The following is a 498-nucleotide window of genomic DNA, read 5'->3' as shown; positions in this document are numbered from 1 at the left end:
AATTTTGGACCGGTTTTGAACTAACTCAAGATTAGCAACTATAATTGAGGTGACGTGGCATCACTAGCAGAGGATCACTATAGCTTAATTTCCCGGGCGTCACAGATGCCACCTCACCTCGATTACTACGGATAAACTCGCGTTAGTTCGGAACCTAGTTCGAATTTCAAATTCAAATCAAGCAAACAATAAAAGTTTTCAAATATTAAAATTTAAATGTCCTGAGTGAACCAAATAATACATAGGTAATTATGGTGGCGAAACCAAACTTTGATAAAATGCTTAAAGGCCCTGAAACAATTAAAACAATAGTGAAAAACAATTAAACAAATGCCTATTGAATTTATAAAATGCTAACACCATTTTATTATGGGTTAAGAATTAATCTTGTAGTAGTTTATTGGTAAATACAAATTAGGCACTAGTGGTAATTTTATAAAACTGGAAATAAAAGAAACTACAAATAAAAAGAGACAAGAAAATATATATAAAAAAAAG

The 498-nt window shown here is 30.9% G+C and overlaps 1 protein-coding gene across 1 annotated transcript in view; it reads right to left on the bottom strand.

Moving 5' to 3' along the window:
• Positions 1-282: 282 nt before the first annotated feature.
• Positions 283-498, bottom strand: part of LOC119279532 — an 8,460-nt gene continuing 8,244 nt past the window's right edge. The window contains exon 4 of the mRNA XM_037560746.1: positions 283-291. Within this exon, the coding sequence (XP_037416643.1) occupies positions 283-291 (9 nt within the window). The remainder of the gene's footprint in view (positions 292-498) is intronic.

The sequence above is a fragment of the Triticum dicoccoides genome, chromosome 3B, assembly GCF_002162155.2.
Source record: "Triticum dicoccoides isolate Atlit2015 ecotype Zavitan chromosome 3B, WEW_v2.0, whole genome shotgun sequence".
Taxonomy (NCBI): domain Eukaryota; kingdom Viridiplantae; phylum Streptophyta; class Magnoliopsida; order Poales; family Poaceae; genus Triticum; species Triticum dicoccoides.
The sequence above is the reverse complement of the archived record's forward strand: the minus strand, read 5'-3'. Positions and strand labels throughout refer to the sequence as shown.